The sequence below is a fragment of the Amblyraja radiata genome, chromosome 3, assembly GCF_010909765.2.
Source record: "Amblyraja radiata isolate CabotCenter1 chromosome 3, sAmbRad1.1.pri, whole genome shotgun sequence".
NCBI lineage: Eukaryota > Metazoa > Chordata > Chondrichthyes > Rajiformes > Rajidae > Amblyraja > Amblyraja radiata.
Window position 1 is genome coordinate 78,615,450 of NC_045958.1, and position 18,161 is coordinate 78,633,610.

Sequence of the window (18,161 nt, forward strand, 5' to 3'; positions counted from 1 at the left end):
CAGAATTTTAAATGCAAATGGCATAGAAAACAAATCAAGTTTCTGCTGTCCTTTGCACTTGTTTAATTATCAGAGTGCTGGAAGTGGATTCCTTCAAGAAAATGCCTCCTTATCAAATTAGTCACCAGGGAGAGTTTTGGCTCATTTTGATTCTAAACCTAGCTAGATTTGTACATCGGGCCATCCGTAGCAGCAACTGCGGAGGGTTATGGCCCGACAAGGAGGAGGACTGACTTAACTTTGTGCCTTCCATCACAGTGAAGAATGCTGTGGTGGATGTTTGTGTTAAATCTTATTGTGTATTGTATGCTCTTTTTAATTGTACCACTGCTGGCAAATTCATTTCACTGCACCTTCGGGTGTTTGTGACGAATAAGATTGACTATTGACTATTGAGCAGTGCCACCTCTTCAAGCCCAAAGCTGAGCCACCAGGATAAACCTGTGACCGCCAATGTCTCCTCTTGAGGCAAGGGTGAACTGCAGAAAGGAGCACAAGATCACCACGCCTCCTCCTTTGAAGACCAGGACTGAGCTGCTGGGGCAAGCCTGAGATTGCCATGAGGTCCTAGACTTACCACTGTAAATAAACTACATCATGTGAGTTCACCTTACTGCGAGTGTCGGTGTGGTCGCTGCTGAACCCTGCGAAATCCAGACGCCACATAAAAAATGGATAACTTACTCCAATTTAACACACAGGCAGATCTGCATCCTCCTCTTACATCCCAAAGATGTGCTGGTAAGTTAATTGGCCACTGCAAGTTACCTCCACCTTAGATGAGTGGTAAAGGATGGTTGAAGGGCACGCAAGAGAGAATAAGTTGCAGCATTCCAGGAAAATAAGGAGTGGAGCAATGCCACTGATGAGATTGCTCTGCTGTGAGTTGGCACAGATGTGATGGGCCAAATGGTCTTTCCTCTTCTGCATTGGGGCAAGTAAATATGGCCCTCAAGTTGAAGCAGGGATTAATAATTGCTTAATTCTTGCCATCGGCACTATTTTAGATGTCCTGGGAAAACCCGCACGATCACTTCTTAAATAATCACATGAAAATTACTCGAACGATTCGTTTTGGTTAACGGCCGAATTTTCATTCAGCAGTGTGCAAATGAATTGGAGCAGAAACATGAGAAAGATGATTGCACTTCGTCCGGAATAATTTTGGGTTCAATTTCATGGATTTGCCCTGTAGGTACAAACAAATCTTTAAACGGAATTTTAAGTGGGAACTTCTAATAATCGGATTTAAGTTCCTGACTTGAAACTCAAGCATGGAGGCCGGGAGACTGAGACTGTTGAGTTTCATCTCTGCAGGTTGGTTTCTCCACAGATATTCTCTTGTATTTTACCTTCTCAATTTTCTTTGCCATGCAATTGATACCTCAATCATCTTTTGTGTTTTATCACCCCCACTTAATAAATTGATTATAATTCACTCTGTTCCTCTCCCTGTTATTCCAATGTTTACTTCCCTTCCGTAAACCTCATTGATTGAGGTGATGAATTATTGGGGCTGAGGTGACAAATTCCCCATTGACTTCACCAAAGATATTATCAGCTGGCTAATATACAGCACTGGCTCAAAATATTCAATTAATTGTGTTCACCCCAGCAACTTTAAGGCCACTTAGGTTTTAGTCATTGCATAGAATGATATAATAATAATAATAATAATAATAATAAATACTTTATTGATCCCCTCAGGGAAATTCAGATGTCCAGAAGCTCCCTACCAACAAACCCACAGATTCAAAACGAACGCAGACAGAAAATACATAGAATACAATGTGGACACTACCTGAGAGCAATAAATACTTAAAAAGACCAATAATTAACAGTTAAAAATTAGTAATTGCAAAATGCATCCCCCTACAGCCTAGCGGTCCAAATGATAAAATCTAATGGCTGCAGGGGTGAAGGATCTCCTGAACCGTTCCGTTCTACAGGGCAGGGAGAGGAGCCGGTTGCTGTTCCGAGTGCTCTTTTGACTCTCCAGAATTATATGGAGGGGATGCCCGGGGTTTTTCAGGATGACCTGCACCTTGTGCCTCATACGCCTCTCAAGCACCTCCATCCCAGAGTCTACTCTCCCCTCCAGCACTGAGCTAGCTCGATTAACCAGTTTGACCAGCTTCCTATTGTTTTTTGCACTAATGCTGTTGCCCCAGCAGACAACAGCGTAGAAAATAACGCTTGCAACCACTGTGTTGTAAAACATGTGCAGCATATCCTTACACACATTGAAGGATTTGAGCCTTCTGAGGAAAAAGAGTCTGCTCTGGCCTTTTTTGTAGAGGGAGTCAGAGTTGACAGACCAGTCCAGTTTGTTGTCAAGGTGCACTCCAAGGTATTTATATGTCTGCACCACCTCAATGTCAGCCCCTGCAGCGTTGACCGGCTGAAGGGGGAGCTTGGACCTGCCAAAGTTAACCACCATCTCTTTAGTCTTTGTTGTGTTCAGGGTGAGACAGTTCTCTTCACTCCAGGCACAAAAGGCACTGGTCAAGTTCCTGTATTCCTCCTCCTGCCCGTTCCTTACACATGCCATAATGCAGAAACAGGCCCTTTGGCTCACTTGAGTCCATACTGATACAGCACCTTTTACATTAATCTTACACCAATCCCATTTTACTCTCCGCATATTTCATCCGTTCCCCCAGATACGACCATCTTAATACTGGGGTCAATTTGCAATGGCCAATTAACATACCAACTAGTATATCTTTGGGATATGGGAGGAAACTGGAGATCCCCGAGGAAATCCACAGGTGGTGGGGGGGGGGGACATACATACTCCATGCAGATTGCACAGGAAGTCAGGTTTGAAGCCAGCTATGAGGCAGTAGCTGCACCGCTGCACCACCACACCCCTTTTTGTAATAATTTGATTTGGATATTATTACTACATTTTTAATTGGCCATAAACAATACATAAAATAGAATGCCCAAATGTTGAAATTAAAATTTCTTTGCATCAAAGTCACACCGAGAGAGTGAAATAGTCATGTTGGCGTTATGTTAAATTAAACGTATGCTACGGATCCAGTAACCAGTACAAAATAATTTTGTTACATCTCTATTTGGAAATATTCAGGAGCTCTGACCTTTGCATTCTAAAGTTGCCCCTTCCCACCGGCCTTGAGCAGAGCAGAGAGACGTGGTGTTTCCTTTTACATGCACGTGCCCAACTAGACACCGGTATGTCACGATACTCCCATAGGTCATGTTTCTTAGTGGATGTGGTGACGTGCTCTCTAACACTGGCGGTGGCCCACAGTCAATGGCTGAGGAGACATAAACACAAGTTATTTTAAATCACTCATGAAGGATCTGCACTCCAAATCAATTGCAATGTCCCTTTTGAGGAGGGAATCTCCAACATATAAACAGGAGACCACCATCCCGCCCCTTATTAAGTGTTTCAGCAAAGTAAATTACATCAAGAAATATATTTGTAAAAAGTTAATTGCATGGAGCAATTTTTTCTGCTAATTTTATTGATAACTAGACCAAGTTCAGACCCGTTGGGTCTGTTCCCGCAACGCGCGGTTGCGAGGGGAAGGGGCGGCCTGAGGCGTCACACACACACACACACACTAACCAACCTCTCACACACACACTAACCACCCCTCACTCACACACACTAACCACCCCTCACTCACACACACACTAACCACCCCCATTGATATTATATTAAGAAGGGAGGGAGGACAGGGGTAGGGCCCCCCAACAGCCGTCGGCCTCAGAGTGAGCCTCAGCTCCATGGCCTCGCATCCTCGCCGCTTCAGACCCCGAGTACGGGGAGGGGGAGGGGGGGGGGGGGGGGGGGGGGGGTTGGGGAGACTGGAGTGGGCGGGCTGGCGTGATATTTGTTTCATATTTGTTTCAGAATTCTTCAATCTATAATAACTGAAAATTTCATTGTTCTCTTAATTTTTAAGAAAGTTATGGGCTTTTGACTGTCCTCGATCACAGCTTTTGAGTTGTCAATGGAAAAGCAATAGGGAACAAGATGCTAATTTCAGAGTATGAAAATGGCCATAACTTTTTAATACTGAAGATATGAAAGTGAATTAGGTGTCAAATTAAACTTCTTTTTATGCTTTATCTGATGGGGTAAATTGCAGGCTTGATTTTTAAAATCTCAAAATTTTGTAACATTTCTACTAAATCCAATCAATGCATCCCTTAAATTTCTGCATCTTAAGAAATAAGGAACAGATTCCTGTAAGCATCACTTTTAATCGAACATATGGTGCAGTGGTAAGGTTCATCTAAATTCATCCCACATTGTAAAAGTTATCTATCTTTCTAAGATGTGGTACCCAGAGCTGTACACAGAACTCCAGACATTCTCTACCCAGGTTCGGGAATGGCATCTACCTCTTTCCTCTAAGTATTACAACGTGCCATTGGACTGTAATTTGTAAAAGAACTTGAACACGGGAATCGCTCTATTTAAATCTTACCAACGCAGCTGGTTGGGACCAAGGGTGACTTGCTTCCCCTTGGTTTTGTGAGTTCTGAGGAGACTGATGCCAAGGTGGGAACCACACAGTGTTCCAGGACTGGGACGGAGGTGCTTGATGGGGACAGATGGGTGAGCAGTTTGTGAGGGGATGTGCCCTTTCTGTCGGGCTGCAACATGCTCCCAATGCATGGACTTGAGATTCTCAGTTATATCCTGATATATCCTGCATCACATTATGTGATCAGGGGCAGGGATTTCCAGGAGTCAGTGGGGTTGCAATGCATTCTCAACGTGGCTTTGAGCAGGTCCCTGAATGTTATCCTTTGCCTGTTGATCTCTTACTCCCCCACAGATCTCGGAATAAGGTGCTTACTTCCGAAGATCTAACAACCAAGCGATGCAGATACAAAATCTAATTATGAATTAAACTAAAGATTATATGGAGGTTTGTCACAGTGAAAGAAAAACTAGATTAGGGTAAAATTCCAGGTGCCATGGTTCACATTGTGCCATTTGCTAGCAGTTTTAGTTCACCTTGAGTTTACCTTGAGTTCTGAAGGACCCACCATTGTGCAAACTGCAAACCACTATTTTGTAGACCCTCTCTGATGTTTATCAAATCTCTGATAGAAACCACAATTTAGATGAGAACGTCACCGGGAATAGAGATTAGCTAGAGTTTCACACAGTTCATCTTAAGGTGACAGTCAGTAGCTCAAGAGAAGCTTTAAAAAAAGTTGAATTTACTTTATTGGTATGGTAAGTAAAAGGAACAAACCATTTAACAAGATCCACTATATAGATTGATGTTCTGAAGAAAACAGCAAGTTGAGAAATAAAAAAATAAAAAATGTAACTGCAGATGCTGGAAATCTAACGGAGAACAGAATAAGCTGGGGGATAATCACCAGGTCGGGCTGTATCTGTAGAGACAGAAAGAGTTAATGTTTCAGGTCAATCAGAAACAGGAAAAGTTAGAAAATAAGAATATTTTAAGGTGGAGACAAAGAAAAGATTGGAAAGAACAAATGGGTGATTGTAGGTTAGTGTGCAGACCAGAGATCGAGTGATACAAATGAGTGGGCCGGTAAGTTAAATGCAAGTATCTTCCTGGTGTGTAAGTTAAGGCTTAAAATCTAGGCACAGTTGCTTGGATATGGGGAGAGTAGCATGGGTTAGTGTGGTATTAGTGTAAAATAAGTGCTTGATGATCGGCATGGTCTCAATGGGCTGAGGGCCTGTTTCATAGCTCTATGTTTCCGTACTCCCTTTATATTCTCAGGAATACTTTTCCACGTCGCTCCATGAAACTTACCAAATTAATTGAACAATTTATTGTACTATTATATAACATCTAAAATAATGGAATTACACATGTGTTGGGAGAATAAGAGACATAACATCCAATAAACTGGAAAATCAACTAAAGTCCTGAATAATGAAGTTTTGTTGCATTCATTGCCAGCCAAGGACTTTGTGACTTGCTGAAATTATTGATTTTTTCCTGAAGCTTCTTATACCCTTTGCACATATAACCTTAGAAGTGGAGCTCTTGTTGTAGAAGTAAACAAGTCAATGAACTTGCAACAATCAAGATTAACAAAAAAAGCCACCAATTAACATTGAGTGAGGAAGAGCCACTTTCAGAAAGTCCTTGTTTTGACTGAAAACTCTGGAGCTGTGTAGCTGGGCCAGGCATTGATTTATTGACTTTTCTGAATGGTAACATCTCGATCAGCTCAAACTCAAATCAGTTTCCAAACTTGCAGTGGGTTTGTAAGCACAGCCAATGTCAGTGTCATGTGGCCATACTTTGGTTAATATAACATGCCCATAAAAATAAACACTTTCAAGACAGGTGGGAACTTGGTTGAGGTGGAAGAAGGAGTAATGGGGCTTTCTCACGGGGCGACTTGATGCAAGAGTTAACCAGAGTTTAACATCGTGGGAACCTCGTGCGATAACAGTACGGCATTCGTGGACCACCGTGGCGCTAACGGCAGGTAATCGTGTAACTTGGTGACTCGGGAGAAAATTCAAGCAAGCTTGAATTTCTCCAAGAGTGACTTGTACACTTGTGGTTGAGCATTGCAACATTATATGAACGTAGTGGCCAGTGCGATATCCGTGCAATATCCGTAATAACTCTTGCGGTTACCGTGGGAACTCCTGCGAACGGTAAACCCGGAAGCTGGACAGAGGGGACAGAAGGTGAGTAAAAAAGGTGTTCTCAATATCCTTTATAAATGTCTGTATGTTAATATGTGTGTCTTTTCCTCTTGGGCATTACTTTGTTTCTGTTGGTGGCTCCACATTTTATGATAGCCTGAAGTGTGATAAAGCTTTTACCTCAGCAGTTTGATTGTCAGTGCTTGTTTACCTCATTGTTAAATAAATATATTTTTTACTATCAGCTTGATGTCTGCAATTCTTCATTAACACATCACTACAAGATGAATGTCTCTAATGTTATAATCCCTCTCATGCTGAAACACAAAATAGTTGAAGGGAGGTGATATAATCACATTTTCATTAAATTTCATTTTTGAGTGTTCAGGTCCATCAATTGTTGAGCTATTTAAACGTTTGAAAGTTTCACCTCTCGGTAGAAAATAAAATAAGCCAATCAGCACGGTAAATGTGAGACAAAGTCTTTATTCCTATTTGACAATATAAAAAGACGACCTTGCACATATTGAGAGAAGGTGCATCACACCAAACATTAGTCTATAAAAGGGCCTCGCAAACACGAAAATCAACAAATGAGGCACGCTAGATTATTTTAAACACATTATATTCATTAACTTCTGCAACAAGCCTAAACTCAGGCATTAAAAGGGACAATGCAATGTGCTGAATGGCAGGTTTTGCGGACGAACATCTTATAGGAAGCACTTTTCAGAGGACAACACTAGAAAGTCAGCTTATTTGCTATGCATTTCTGCTAACATGCAGTAGTGTTCCTGTGGTCGGCTACCCATCAATATAGCTGTCCTGCCACGGCACACTCCCCAATTGTGAATTGTAGTAAGCGCAGAGATGGCCTCTTTGCTCTTTCACACCCAGTGAGACTTCCTCTTAATTCTCTTTTTAATTAATCTCTCCCTTCTGCCTTCACGCAAGTGTCCTCGATGCACATAGTGGGCTGCTGCATACAGCGCGTCAATGAAAAAAACCACCATCCTGTACTCGAAACTACTTAGTATAGGCATGTCTCCAAATGAGCCAATTCAACCAAGGGAGGATATTTATAGTGTGTGAAAAAAAAAGTGACATCATTTGTGCCACGTGTAGTTCACAATGTTCATTCAAGATTTAACGGGAAAGCTCGGGAGACGGACAAATCACTCGCACAAATAACGGAAATGCCGAGTACCGTGGAAACTCTTTATCTACACCCCGTTATATCGTGTGATATCGTGCTAGACCACGACCACTTCACTCTGGTTACATCTTGCGTCAAGTCGCCCCGTGAAAAAGCCCCATTAGGCATCAAATGCATGCATTCCCTGGATATCATTTACACGGAGCCTCAGTTTTTATTCAAGTTTGGAAACTGTCTGAAGATCTGACCTTCACACTCCAGGTGTGGTCCTTTCCACTGACCCTGGGCAGAGCAGGTCGCTGTGTTGTTTCCTCTCACATGCACATAGCCGATTGCACACCGGTACACCACTGTACTGCCGTAGGTTGTGTTCTCAAGAGAGATAAGCACTGCGTTCTGTAATGCTGGGGGCAAGCCACAGTCAACAGCTGAGGAGACACATGATCCAGGTAATTTAATAATATTTCTGCTCATCACGATGCACACGAGTGTTCAACCCTTGTGCCACCTCCCTAACAACAATTACGGAACACATTAAAGAGGCAAATATATTCACATATGGGTGCAAAAAGCATTGGTTTAAACTACCCGACCCAACAAGGTCAAATTTCAAATCATTTGCATGTCCTTATTATGACCAACATCAGGCCTTGTGATCATTCTACACCACCTGTAGTAGTGTGACTAGACAGTGGACCTCAGGTGAATGCCCAGAGGGTGTCTGATAAGCTCATCAGGGAGAAAGGATTGTACTTACCAGAAGATAGCAAGAAGACTACTGTTTAGGAGAAATGTCAAACATCTTTTGGAGTTGTTCAAAAACAAATGCAAGCTATTAAAACAATTGTTTGGTGCAACTAAACAGAGTGGCTTGCTGGGCCACTGGTGAGTCTGGAGTCATGTACTGGACGAAGTAGGTAAAGGCAGGAGATTCCCCTTGTGGGAGAACACAGTGGAGCAGATGGCTTTTACAACAATCTCTGGTCAACACTGCCAATGCAAGCTTCATATCGCCTTGAGTATTTAAGCGCCTTGAGTATTCTAGAAAGGCGCTATATAAATCCCATCCATTATTATTATTATTATATCATTCTAGTCCATGACTCTGTAATACTTGTTTAGTCCACTTTGCTACTTACTGACCCATTCCACTGACACATCTTCTTGCTAAGATTTTATTCAATTACAGACAAGTATATTTATTTCTATTGTACATTTACTGTGATTTTCTTTTAACGCAGTTCAGTTTTGCAAAGCACAACTCAAACTGGATGCTTCCTGAGCCACATACTAACCAGGGAATGGAGAGATATGGATTGCATGCAGGCAGATCAGTTCAGAATAACATGGCATCATGTTCGGCATGGACATTGTGGGCTGAAGGGCCTGATCCAGTGCAAACATGGCTTCCCCCCCCCCCCCCCCCCCCCCCCCCATCACACGGAGAGACAGAAAACATTGCCAAGCTTTCTCTCACCTGGATGGAAATCCAGAGACAACACTAAAACCTCATTCACAATTTAACTAAAAAAAACCAGCAGATACACCAACCTTCACACTCCAGGATTGGGCCTTCCCACTGACCCTGGGCAGAACAGTCTAAGTTGGTGGTTCCTCTCACATGCAGATAGCCGACCGCACACTGATACTCCACCTTACTGCCAAGTATTGTGTCTTGCGGTGGATATCGCAGTGTGTTTAATAAAGATGGGGGTGGGCCACAGTCAACAACTGAGGAGAAACAAAAAGATACAACTTAAAATATATTGCATGGGATCAGACCAGAATCTTGGTGCATGTGCATAGTGAGCCAGTAGGACAGCTCCAAACAGCTTTTGGAAACTAAATTATACTTCTAACTTCCAGCAGATAATATCTGTTCAGTTTCCATGTCAGATGCTAGATGAGGTAATGTCTCTAATTCCTAAGACTTGCATTATTTTACTGGCATAATTGGCAAAATCAGGCCTGTTCAATTGTTAAAAAATATCTTTGGGCAAATTTATAAATTTGCAGTTCCATAAGAAGTTATGGCTAAATTTGCAATGATCGTGATTATAACTGCACATTCAAAGTCGTCTATTGTTGCAGATAGGCACAAAATGCTGGAATAACTCAGCAGGACAGGTAGCATATCTGGATAGAAGGAATGGGTGACATTTTGGGTCGAGATCCTTCTTCATCTATCGCTGCCCATGTTTTTACTATTCTGGGATCTTTCTAAGTCATACAGGTCACCCATTTCATGTCCACAGACAAGTACGATTGGTCAGTGATCTGCACACAATATCTACATGCTGAAAAGCACATTCTCAAAACAAGATGCATGGTTGGTGTCATATGCTCAACAGTTTTATTTTATTTTCATTGAAAAGTCAACAATTTCAAAGTAGACCTTTGGATGCGAGTTAAAAATGAAACCAAGTCATATTTCATGCACCACATGCCCCCTATTGATTTGTATATTTAAAACAAGCAAACATTACATTGTGGGAAATAATTTACAGATTAATCACTTTGAACAACAATCTACCAAGTGAAACTCAAATAAATTAACTATTTCATCTCATTAAAACAATACCTCCACTACAAATGTATCATCCCCAGTAGTATCTGTTTTCATTCCATCTGGCCATTTGAACACCTCAAGGTTTAATCATCTCTCCTGGCATAAATTCAGCTATCAAGGACATAACTCTTGAACTGATCCCTCTCCACACTCCTCTGAAAATCCTTTAAAATTTAACCCCACATGACCAAGGTTACCTGTCCCAATACCTCATTTTGTGGTTCAATGTCAACTATCCAATTGCTTGATAATACTCATGTAAGTTGCCGAAGAATTGTTTGCTACATTAAAGTCATTATATAGATGAAGGTGATTTTGTTGGATACATACATAGTCACCTTCTGCATGCTTCTTGGTTTTACATTCAAGTGTTAACTCACAGAGAGACAACACACTCTATAGTCGGATTGTAGAAAGGCTTATGTGTGATTTCATTGCTGTTAGAAAGGTAGTAAGTGGGTAGATGTCAACATCTTTCTTCTGGCTGGGGAAATCTAATGACACCAGGCAAGTCCTTCAGTGGAGGCTGAAACTCCCAGCACATTTATGGAGCATCAGTCACAGTGGTATAGAGCAGTGGAAATGGGAAATAATCTCGATGGCCCGGTTCTGGACAGCATGAGCATGGTGATCTGAACAGCCACCATCCCTGGCATAAATCTGTCTGCTTCAATAACGATTGCACAAAAAGTGAACCCTCAGGGTTTCCATGAATTTTACCCTGAGGAAGTTAACCAGGTCTCATGTCAAATATCGGGGTCTTAAGAAGGGTCTCAACCCGAAATGTCATCAATTCCTTCTATCCAGAGATGCTGCCTGGCCTGCTGAGTTACTCCAGCATTTTGTGTCTATCTTTGGTTTAAACCAGCACCTGCAGAAAACCTTGACCCATTAGATCGTAAGAGTGTCAATGTACTAGAGGAACAAAAGGTATCTGGGGACACAAACCACTACATATTGACATCCAAAGTAACTCAGTCAATAAAAGACAAAATGTACTGGGTTTCATTTCAACAAGAACAGCATTTAAAATCACAGAATCTTGCTTAGGCTACTCTTGGAGTGCTGTGCAAATTTCCTGTCTTCATTTTATACTGAAAGATATCAAAGCATAGAAGGTGGAAAAAAGGTTTTGTGAAGTTGATACCAGACCTGTGGGAATACAGCTACTAAGAAAAAATACACTATTGTTTGAAAAAGAGAAGACTAACGTGACTTAACATAACCTTTTAATAACAATTAGTGATTTCATTGAGTGGATGAAGAGAAGGAGATACGAAAGATTAAGACTAGAAGCTACATAATATTCATTAATATATCCTGGAATTCAAAGAACGATTTTCCAGAAAGCAAGAAGATGGAATTTACTAGTCAGATATGGAGGCAAAAATCAGATATATTTACATCCTTATATATTTACATATCATTTATAATATAAAGTCTATATCATACAGAGAGGTAACTTAGATAAAGGAACTTAGGAACATAGAAACATAGAAAAATAGGTGCAGGAGTAGGCCATTCAGCCCTTCGAGGGAATGGACAGACAGTGGTTAGTTAAACGGTTCCTTTGAAAAGGGACCATTTTCAGCTGATTGAGACAAGAAACTACAGATGCTGGAATTGTCCTGTCCCAAAAAGTTGGGCCTTTTCATTCCCTCCGCAGATGCTGCCTCACCCACAGAGTTCCTCCAGCACTTTGTGTTTTGCATGAGGAAGGAAATAGCGAAAGGATTTGCTAATAGGGTGGAATAGAGTTAATGATGTGGGAAGGAGATTATATCAAACAGAAACACGAGGGAGACATGAACTGTTTGGGTTAAAAGGTTGACATCTGTGACGAAGACTCTACATAACAATTACTTTGTCTAAAATTTGTTTTTAAACTGCAGGAGCTAGAAATCTGGAATAACACACAGAAAACACCACAAACACTCAGGCAGCAACTGAGAAATAAACTGTTAACACTTCAATAGAGGTGAGAAAGTTAGAAAACAATAGTGAAAACTTGGAAGAAAAATTAAATTAGAAATAAAATCGCAGATGCAGAGTGTGTTGTTGGAATATTATTTTCCTGTTGTTTTAGTCTGAATTCCATTGAAGAACATTCTGGGTCCCCTACCTTCACACTCCATGTTTGATCCTTCCCACCAACCCCGGGCAGAGCAGGTGAGCGTTGAGCTTCCCCCCACATGACGATAGCCAGCCCGACACTGGTACACTGCCGCGCTTCCATAGGTTGTGCTTTGTGGTACATTCCTCAGTGTGTTTACTATTGCTGGCGGTGAGCCACAGTCAACCGCTGAGGAGACACAAAAAGATTGGAATTCAGATCATTTAACTGTCTGAAAAAAAAGTAATTGCTTGTGATTAGGTAAAGCAGTGCAGCACAGGAACAGGCCCTTCAGCCCACAATGTCTGGGCCAATCATGATGCCAAATTAAACTAACCCCGTCTGTCTGCCTGTCCCTCCATCCCTGCATATTCATGTGCTATTTAAAAGCTTAAATACCACTATCATATAATTAGGCCTAGAATCCTCATCATAGTAGGTGGCAATTCAGTCAATGGCTTTATACAGCAGCTCTCAGAGCATCTTAAATCCCATTCCCCATTTATTTCATGGAGTCGTACAGTGTGGAAAAAAAAACATTTAGCTCACCGTCCACAGGGAACACCAAGCACCCCATAACCTACTCTTTCTCACATTCCTATCAACCTGGCCTCCAACCACTAATTCCCCCATCGCCCACCTTCATCAAACTCCACACAGACAAGACTGAACCCAAGTGACTGCAGAAGCTGTCATCTGGAGCGAAAAACAAACTGCCTGAGGAACTCGGAGAGTCCAGCAGCATCTGTAGTGGGAATGGAAAGGTTGATGTTTCGGATCAAAACCTTGCATCGAGGATCCTGGGAATGGGATTTATGGGATTGCTGCTCAACCAACTGAGTTCCTCCAGAAATTTGTTTTTTGCTCAGGATTGAACCCAGGTTACTGGATCCTTGAGGAAGCAGCACTGTCCTAAACTAAACAATTCACCACATTCTCTTCTGGGCTTTAGACATTTAGACATTTTCTCCTTATTAGCTGTTATGTATTCAATTCATTTTTGAACATTATTGAATTTGCTTCCAATATCCTTGTCAGCAGTGCTGATCAAGATATTTTGCCAAAAATTACTCCTCATGTTCTATCTGGTTCTTTTACCAAAATACTTTGTCTCTGTAACCTCCTGCTGATCCATATTAGCTCCATCAAAACCCATTGTGATTTTCAACAACTCTATCTAACTTCCACTTAATCTTCTTTGCTCGAAGGAGAATAAGCCAGACCTTCACACTCACCACTCTACAGAAGATCTTCAGACGTTCCTTCAGTCTACTGAACCCTTTCCAAAACCATGACACTAAATGGGTGGTGCCAGGAATCAGCACATTGCTCTTGACAGAGTGCAAATATTTAGCACAGCGTTCGTGCTTCTGTCTTCTGTCTAAATGCCAATAAGGACCCAATCATCCTTTTAAACAGAAGATAGACACAAAATGCTGGCGTAATCTTCTTCAGTCTGAAGAAGATCCTTGTCCGGAAACGTCACCCATTCCTTCTCTCCAGAGAAGCTGCCTGTCCCACTGAGTTACTCCAGCATTTTGTGTCTATCTTCAGTTTAAACCAACATCTGCAGTTCCTTCCTACACATATCCTTTTAAACAGATTGTCCTGCCACCTTCAAAGACTGTACCTATGCATCAGCCACATCCCTCACAATCCACACTCAACATCTTCAGTCTGCATCCCCTTTAATCCTGATTACTTTGTATGAGCTGTGACTAAATACACTCTCTGAGCCAGAAGGATGGAGATTCAAGTCCCTCTCCAGCAAACTGGCCACCAGCCAGAGCAGCCATTAGTGCTACTTCCTCCTAGCTCCAACAACCCAGTCTGGCTCCTGTCCTCAGCTCCTGCTCCAGTGGAGTTTGCACTTTCACTCCGGGTACTCCAGTTTCCTCCCACTTCCCAAAGATGTGCTAAAAGGTTAATTGGCTCCTCTAAATTTCCCCCAAGTGTAAGTTGATGGCATTAAAGAATCAAAGTGGAGGTTGATGGGCATGTATGAGAAATAATAAGGGGCAGGGGCTACAGGGAAACAAGGAGAGGGGTAATCTGGCTCATGGGATTGCACCCCCAGGAACTGGCATGGAGCCGATGAGCTCAACACCCTCCTTCTATGCGGTTAAAAATATAAGAGAAAACCAGGGTAACCCAGTAGCAGAATACCAAGGGAGAGAAGCGCTGCTGGAAGTTGTAGGTGGGACTTTAAGCCCAGTTTGGCATTAAAATTTCCAAAGAGCAAGGGGCAGGCATCACTGATGCTTTGGTTAATATTTATTCATCAGACGATATTACCCAAACTTATAGGACCATTCTCACATTGTTCCATTTAGCACGTACAATTGAGCCAAAGGGCCTGTTTCTGTGCTGTGTAACAATGACTCTTTGAGTATTGCGTTGTGTTCTGTGACCCCGGGGATGAGCCGGAGTCAAGAGCTGAGGAGAGACAACTTTGATGCCTGTGGTTAAAGTTGAACTTTAAATCTGTGTTTTTAGTTCTTCTTTTGCCGTTGAGATAATAATATGTATAATGCAATAAAACACTGAAATCCCAGGAAAAGGAAAGACACACATTGCTCGGGTAACTCAACGGGTCAGCCAGAATCCCTGGAGAATAGAATAAAATAGAATGCTGTTTATTGTCATTCAAACCTAGGTTTGAACGAAATTCCATTTCTACAGTTTTTTACATTGCAAAACAATCCAAGACCCACACTTAACACAGTTTACATAAACATCCATCACAGTGAGTCTCCAACATCTCCTCACTGTGATGGAAGGCAAAGTCTTTATCTCTTCCCTTTGTTCCTTCTCCCGCGGTCCAGCAGTCCAACTGCAGTGTCGAGGCGAACTGGGGCTCCGATGTTAAAGCCCCCGGCGGGCGATGGTAAGTCCTGAGGCCGTTTAAGCCACGCCAGGCGATGTTAGGCCCCGGCTCCATGTCCTTAAACCCGCGATTCCAGCGGGAGAAGTCGCCGTTGCGGAGCTCGGAAAAGCGGTCTCCCACCAGGGACCTGCGAGCTGCCGATGTTCCCGTCCACCGGGTCTGCGGCCGGTGCCTCCGAACTCCAAAAGTCGGGTCGCAGCCGCACGCCACCACAGTTCTTCCCGCTCCGAAGTTGGCCAGCTCCGCGATGTCAGTTCCGCAGGCTCTGCAACTGGAGCCCCCAGGTTAGTCCCGGCCGGAGGTCGCCGCCGGCTCCACGATGTTAGGCCCAACGACATCCGAGACCCGACAGGGAATAGTCGGGTCCCCGCACAGGGAAGAGATTAACGGTTTCCCCCACAGCCCCCCCCCACCACCCCCCACATATACACAGCTAAAAAAAATAATAAAAACTGACTCAAAGACATACATTTAACAAGACAAAAAATTTTAAAAAGCCAGACGACTGTAGTCGAGCCGCTGCCGTTAGGCGCCGCCACTCCCACATGTATGCATGTACATGAACATGTATATGCGATGTTTCAGGCTGAAACCCTTCTTCAGGCTTTGAACAAGTTCTCCTCCTCTCTCCGATGGGATTCTGCAGCACCCTCTCTCACTGCTCCCCTCCGTGATTCCTGTTGCTCCCGATTCCATGACCATGTTCCGACCCGGACTCGCTACCACAGCCACGTGTGTTCCCACAACACTTGCTTGCACTTTATGCCTCAAGGCTTCCAGCTCCAGTTCCAGACCTCCCAGTTTAGACTCAACCAGGATTTCAGGTACCTACACTCAAATCCACCACTTCTCACAAGAGCCTCTCCATCCCTACCCTGCATTCCAGTCTGAAGAAGAATCCCGACCCAATCATCTAGCCATGTTCTCTAGAGATGCTGCCTGACCCGTTGAGTTACTCCAGTATTTTGTGCCTTCCTTGGTAAACCATCATCTGCAGTTCCTTGTTTCTACTGATAATTAACCATCTGATTGTTTGGAAATCCCACTTGTTCAACATCTGGCGCGGTCATGAATCCAGAATGTGCGCTGGGGATTCCGAGTGCCGGCACAGTTTTCAGCCAGAGCCAGGGGTCTGGAGCGTGGCCGGGGTCTGGACAGTGAGCTGGGGTCACGGCCCAAGCCGTGTTGGGGTTCGCAATGGTAGGGGGAAGGAACGCGGGTGGGTTTGCGGCTGTGGGTGGGATCTGGAGTGCCAGTACTTATTTCCTTCTCCCTGTAAACTCACTGGGATCACTGGAAAATGTATGATATCACTGTGTATGATATCCTTCGCTCCATAGATGCTGCCTCACCCGCTGAGTTTCTCCAGCATTTTTGTCTACCTTGGAAGATCCATTAGATCGGCCCAACCAAAATCCCAAAGATCCCAGATTACTGGCGTTTTACTGTAGTCTGCAAAATAGTGTTTGAAATATGAACAGAGATTATGGATGGTACAATCTTTTGTACGAGGCATCATAAAAGGTGTTTTTGGGCCATTCTAAAGAATAATAGTGTTAACTTCAGTTATCGGGTACAATATATATCCCTCACTTATCACTAACAAAGACATCCAATGACTATTGTGGGATCTTTCTGCATAAAAATTAGCTGTTACATTTCTTACATTCCCATGTAACACTACTGTAGAATTATTTAGTTGGCAATAAGGTGTTTGTATGATATTAGTACTCTGTAAGTGCCTTAGAGTTATTTATTACATTTTGAGGATGTGGACATGGCCAGCATTTATTTTCCCACTACCAATTCCTCTTGTAAAGGTGCTGTGAGCCACCTCTTGACACATTGCAGTCCTTCTGATCAAGTTAGTGACAAACCTGGGCTAGTGTGGTATTGAGAAAGCTTTGCCACTAGTTATATTCCCATGCACCGGCCACCTTGGACCTTCTTGGAGGAGAGGTTGTCGGTTTGGGAAGCCGGGTGTTCCTTTGTGTCTCCAACTTCTGTTTTTAAATATTCATTTTTGGAATAAAGATCGGGTGTGGAATTTTATTACGACGATTTCTCGTAAATGGAAGAAAAATCAGATAAGTAGTGATGAAGAAGTAGAGATGTAGGGAATCTGCTGGAACATGCCTGTCATTTCAATTGCAATGCCATGTCATGCAGCAACACTCTGGAGCACTGACCTTCACACTCCAGGTCTGGACCATCCCACTGACCCTGGGCAGAGCAGACTGATGTTCCATCTCCTTTCACGGGCACATAGCCAGCCAGACACTGGTACTCCACCGTACTGCCATAGGTCGTGTTATCTGGTGGGTATCGTACTGTGTTCTGTAGCTCTGGGGGTGACCTGCAGTCAACAGCTGAGGAGGCACAAATCACATTTCCATACCCGAGATGTTAAACCTCAAAAGAAAATCTATAATTCAGGCTAGTTTCTTCCACTGAGGTTCATATTGCTCCCAAGACATTTTAAATAGTTGCACGATAAAGGAACACTTGGATGCATTTTCCTTTCCCTCATGACACACACTCCTGATGTAGCTCTGAGGGTGTGCTGATATTTCAGAGCTATAGACTATTGGTGGGACATAAAACTTTGCCTTTTTAGAAATATATGAATAGATTACAAAGTAGTGTTTCAAAGAAGAGTTCTTCCTTGCTTTCTCATCCAGTATTTCACTCAATATTACCAGAAGAAATTGCTTCTGCATTACCGCATTGTTGTGTATGTGACCTTCCTGAGCTCAATGTTTTCTTCACATTATCTACAATACGGAGGTTTCT

General features: G+C 42.9%; 1 protein-coding gene across 1 annotated transcript in view; it reads right to left on the reverse strand.

Annotated features, from left to right (window-relative positions):
• LOC116971567 (sushi, von Willebrand factor type A, EGF and pentraxin domain-containing protein 1-like) overlaps positions 1 to 18,161 on the reverse strand; it is a 127,625-nt gene that overhangs the window by 42,812 nt on the left and 66,652 nt on the right. The window contains exons 22-26 of the mRNA XM_033018802.1: positions 17,558 to 17,737; positions 12,491 to 12,670; positions 9,351 to 9,530; positions 8,048 to 8,227; positions 3,108 to 3,287 (exon numbers count right to left, since the gene is read on the reverse strand). Of these exons, the coding sequence (XP_032874693.1) occupies positions 3,108 to 3,287; positions 8,048 to 8,227; positions 9,351 to 9,530; positions 12,491 to 12,670; positions 17,558 to 17,737 (900 nt within the window). The remainder of the gene's footprint in view (positions 1 to 3,107; positions 3,288 to 8,047; positions 8,228 to 9,350; positions 9,531 to 12,490; positions 12,671 to 17,557; positions 17,738 to 18,161) is intronic.